Source organism: Diaphorina citri, unplaced genomic scaffold, assembly GCF_000475195.1.
Source record: "Diaphorina citri unplaced genomic scaffold, Diaci psyllid genome assembly version 1.1 scaffold14561, whole genome shotgun sequence".
In the NCBI taxonomy this organism is placed as follows: domain Eukaryota; kingdom Metazoa; phylum Arthropoda; class Insecta; order Hemiptera; family Psyllidae; genus Diaphorina; species Diaphorina citri.
Genome location: NW_007391926.1, coordinates 6,558 through 11,500, shown reverse-complemented (window position 1 = coordinate 11,500; position 4,943 = coordinate 6,558). Strand labels below are relative to the sequence as shown.

The 4,943-nt window shown below is 37.5% G+C and overlaps 1 protein-coding gene across 1 annotated transcript in view; it reads left to right on the top strand.

Moving 5' to 3' along the window:
• Positions 1–251: 251 nt before the first annotated feature.
• LOC103523057 (putative mediator of RNA polymerase II transcription subunit 26) overlaps positions 252–4,943 on the top strand; it is a gene marked incomplete at its 3' end in the record, with an annotated part of 11,204 nt that continues 6,512 nt past the window's right edge. Inside the window, exons 1-4 of the mRNA XM_008488134.1 lie at positions 252–563; positions 687–2,533; positions 2,583–2,593; positions 2,682–2,698. Coding sequence (XP_008486356.1) covers positions 252–563; positions 687–2,533; positions 2,583–2,593; positions 2,682–2,698 — 2,187 coding nt within the window. The remainder of the gene's footprint in view (positions 564–686; positions 2,534–2,582; positions 2,594–2,681; positions 2,699–4,943) is intronic.

The window sequence follows — 4,943 nt, the reverse complement described above, 5'->3', positions numbered from 1 at the left end:
ACCTCAGGTTGCCATCCATTTCAGCAGGATATCCCTGCACTAGTAATAGAAATCAGCCTGTATACAATCAAAGTCAACACTTACATCCAGAGCGATTAACTAGTAATGTTCAAGCCCCTGGATTTGTAAGCAATACAAATAGACTTTGTGCTTCGTCAGGTCAAATTACTCAGCCAGGCAGTAAACTTGAAGATCAAACAGCGGAACAAAACAGTCATGGAGATCACCAATGTGTTTCCACCTTAACAAAAATGAATAATTGTATGACGAACTCGACGCCCATTAATTCCGTCTCAACTGATTCCTCTTGTAACTTTTCACATGCGACAAATGTAAATCACACGAATCAACTAGGAAATAGCATTCAATATGAACACGGTACTCATAATACCAACCTAACAAGTGTACAGTACAATCATCAGCAACAACAAGCCAAAGAACAACATTCGAGAGCAGGACAGTATTCAGGAGACTCACGTCCAAATCCATACGCCAATATAAATCGGATTGAACAGCTGCAACAGTTAGAACTACAACAACAGCAACTGAACTACCAACAACTTGTACAACAGCACACTCAATCACAGCAGCAGCAACAACACCTACAACATCAACAACAACTAATCCGTAATCAAAATCAAATTCCTCAACAAATTTTGCTTCAACAAGGAGAACATTTTCCTCAGACGTTGAACCCTGCACAGCAACAATATCTGCTTCAACAAAAATACCATCAGCAGCAGCAACAACATCAACAGCATCAACAACAAGTAAATTTGCAACAGCAGATTGCATATCATCAACAACAGCAGCAACACCAATATTTAGCTTCTCAGAATTCCTATGAAGGTCCAAATGCAAATCAAGTACAGACAAATCAGCAAGCTCTCTTTCAGCAACATTTAGCTTACCAACAACATCTAGTCTCTCAACAGCAGGCAACAGAATCTAATGAACAAGGAGTTAAACAGGAATCTTTAGATACCCAGCAGCAGGCTCTGCTCCAACAAATTGCATTTCAACATCAGAACATAAAGACTGAAGCAAATGGCCAACAAACAAAACAGGACGGAAGTGATAATATAAGTCAGCAACACCAACCTGCTGTTCAGATTTCATATCAACATCCAACGTCTATTGATCAAGGAAATCAAAACCTTAAACAAGAAGCATATGAACAACAAAGCCATCAGTCTGTCCTACCACAGCATATTCCATATCATCAGATAGTTCAGCAACAAAATCTTAAATCAGAGCTCAATACATCAGTCGATCAAGATCAATCAAAACCGGAATCTAGGGTCTTGATTCCAAACCAAATTTTGCAACAACAGATTGCTTACCAAGCAAATACTTTCAAACAAGAACATGTCACCCAAGTAAACAAAGAGATAGCAGTACAAAATCAACTGATTCTCCAACAGCAGTTGGCCTATCAGCAGCAACTCTTAGCACAGCAACAACAGCAGCAAAATTCTGGTAAAAAGGAAATAATCAATCCGGTGTTTTTCCAAAACAACTCTCAAGCTATAAAACCAGAATCAAGTGGGACAGTTACACCCCAACAGGCTTTCATACAACAGCAGCAACTTGCTTATCAACATCAATTGCTAGCTCAGCAACAGAATTCTGTTAAAGCTGAATCTTCGGATGAGTCACAATTTGAAACACAAACGTCTCATCAGTTGAAACAGGAAACCATCGAAACCACTTCCTCTGATCTTCAACAAAATATCGTTCAGCAACAAACAGAATATCAACAACAGCAACAACAACAACAGACTGCTGTTAAATTAGAACCCAGCGAAATCTCCCAGAAGTCTCAAATACAACAGGAATCAGTTGAGCAGAATTTAAACCAACATCAGCAAAATTTGCTGCTCCAACAAGGGAATTTGTTGAAGCCAGACCAAGCTTCTGGAAAACAAGAGTCTTTGGTATCTTTGCCCGTGCAACACAATCTTCAACTGCAGCCGAGTGGCACCCGGGTGTTATCCCAGCAAATCCCCGCTCATCAGATTTTGTCTGGACATTCTCTACCACCTCAGTTTGCCCAGCCAGTTTTATCTGTGACACGGAACATCACCCATTTACCTGGGAAACCGTTAGTACCCAGTGGAGATTCTCAGCAGCAAACTTTGCCCAAAGTTGAACCACTGCTTGGCGCGTCACATCAGTTATTGTCAGGACAAATCTGTCAAGTCCTTCCTAACGGTCAAAAAATCATTACAAATCAGCCGCTTTCTATCTCGTCGCAAAACGTCGGTCTCGCATCTCACGTGACATCGGTGGATAGTGATAACGGTCAGTCGTCGGAGGAACGGTCGGTCGAATCTGAAAGTGCTCCGTCCAAAATCAGGGTGGTTCCGTACGGTAAAGTTCTGAAAGAGTCGAACTTAGGGGCCACGGTCAAAAGTGAACAGAGTGAAAAGTCGTCGACTAGTGAAACCGCGAGTGCTTCTGGAAAACCGTTCATTCGAGTGCCGTTACAATGGAAACGGCTCATCGCAAACAACATGGTCATCTATGTTAGGTAAGTTACCAGCATCATAATTTAACATTTCGCTAAATTTTGCTTTTAGAATAATCATGTGCCACCCAATATCCCTCTTTATATTCCTCTCTTTACTTCTAGTCCATCCATCCATAACTTCCTAATCTATTTCTAAATTTCCCTTCAGTGAAACACGCTGCTGAGGTAAGTACCCACCACTCTTACTACTTAATCTTCTCAGTATAAATTTTGCGCCCGAACATACTTCACAGTAGATTGACCGCATGCCTTGGGTCACGTGATAGCTCAGGCTCCCAAGGTGGCCTCACGTCAGTGTGATCTATTGTAAACCTTGACATTGGAGGAACCATGACTAACATCACCAATCATCCTGCCAGTCGAGGTTTTCGGTAATGACTTAACCAAATTAGAGTGGCAAATACGTAAGACTAACTAAATATGTTTGAAGGCGAAGGATATAGCACACGGTCTCAGTATCAGGGTCTTTAACAGAAGGGTCCAACCGGTTCCATTTCGTAGATTCGTAGAAGCTCAACCCATCCTTTATACGCTCTTTGCAACTACACCTAAGCCTCTGAGTGGGCTTTTTGTGCATGAAGGTGAGGGAAATGTTTCGCATCACCGCGCACCACTGAATCATACCTGGCGAAGCAGTGGGAAGCGAACCTTATAGTATTCATACTGTCTGCAAATGCTTCAATTACGTGTGTTTCTCAATTATCATAATCTCTCTTCTACCTATTTCTCGAAGAAGTGCTTTATACGTACTTAGATACCAAAACAAATACATAAAATTTATAATTTTCAAGAACACAAGTACTCTTACGTACATAATTACATGGAAACTAGACACAAAAAATAAATATGCATATCAAGTACTTATGAGTGCATAGACAATAGACACGAAAAACAAATATAGTTTTTTTCCAACCAACCTATTCAAGTAAACCAAGCGAAGATGATGTGCGGTCTTGGAAAATATTTGCACCGCGCCTCTCGCCTGTAAAAAAAAAAACTGAAACGTCACGATTTATTGTTTCCCGTATTTGGAATGAACAAATTTCGATGTTAGTTAGCGGTAATGAGGTCATATCGGTTGATGATCACCGGAGTGATAATACGGGCGTATGTTAACCGAGTTTCAATTTCACAACCAGTTGAAACTGCAATCGGGATACTGACACTGTGCTCATTAAATTGGGACCTTTTCTGATTTGTATTTGGCCATTCGACTGTCCCAACTTTGGTGCCCTTTGCCGAACCTGCCTAACGCTTAATATCCAGATACTTAGCAATTGGCGGTGTTAGATTCTCAAGAACGATGGGTGTAGTGTGTCATCTTTGGTGTGTGTATTCTCTAAGAAGATTGTCGGTACACTCATCTCCGTGTGGCCATCCATGAATTTAGGGATCCCAACCAAAAAGATCTGGAAGATTGTTTTTTTGATGGAATTAAGATAACCATTAAATTTTAATTTTCATATTCCATATTATGTATAAAATATTACTTAAATAAATTTATATATAATCTTTAAATATTAAATATGGGTTTTATTGATCGTGTTTGATAACAAATCTATTTTTTAAAATTTTATATATAAATTATAAAACAGAATAAAAATTGTAAAAGAATATTTTTAAATATTTTTAATATTAATGAAATTTATTCAATATAAACTTTTTATAAGCACTAAAATTTGTATAATTAAAACTAAATTATTAACTGTGTTCCTCTATAAGATTTTTTGCTATATAGAAGGAGAACATTAAGAATGGCGCGCCGAATGTGTCAAGATACAAAAGAAAAGAAACCAATAGTCGGGTTAATTTTAATGTTTCTCCATGCGAATAATAAAAACCAAAACGAATGACGGTTTTGACACTAAATTCGTAATAAGCGCTCATCGTATTTTCTATGATTCTGAACGCAAATGCGTCTGCGGATTTCCTGCGCTTCGGGTTTCAAATGTTCTGGTTTTGCGAATGTATTAACAAAATTGGTCTTACATGCAGTTTTATTATATGAAAAAAAATAATAAAAAATGTAATAATTACTAAACACATTATAAAATAAAAGGGAAAAATTCATTCAGCAATGCTAAATTCACGACCGCGTAAAAATTAAATTACAATCTAGCTGCTGGTTACTGGAATTCTTTAGGTACAGACCAATTAAAAATGCAAACCGTATCCTCTGTGGAAATAATGAAATTTGACTCAAAATAGAGAAAACATGTTTTTATAAAAGAAAAAAAAATACAAGTAATTAAATTTTTATATTTTGAAATAAAGATGGCATTGTTTAATGGCATTACTTACATTATTTTTAATTTTTAAAAATATATGTTTAATTATTAGAATTCTTGAAAATTTTTATACTGTTTCTGCTTGAAAAAATTCTTTGGTTTACAGTCTAATAAAACTTGTT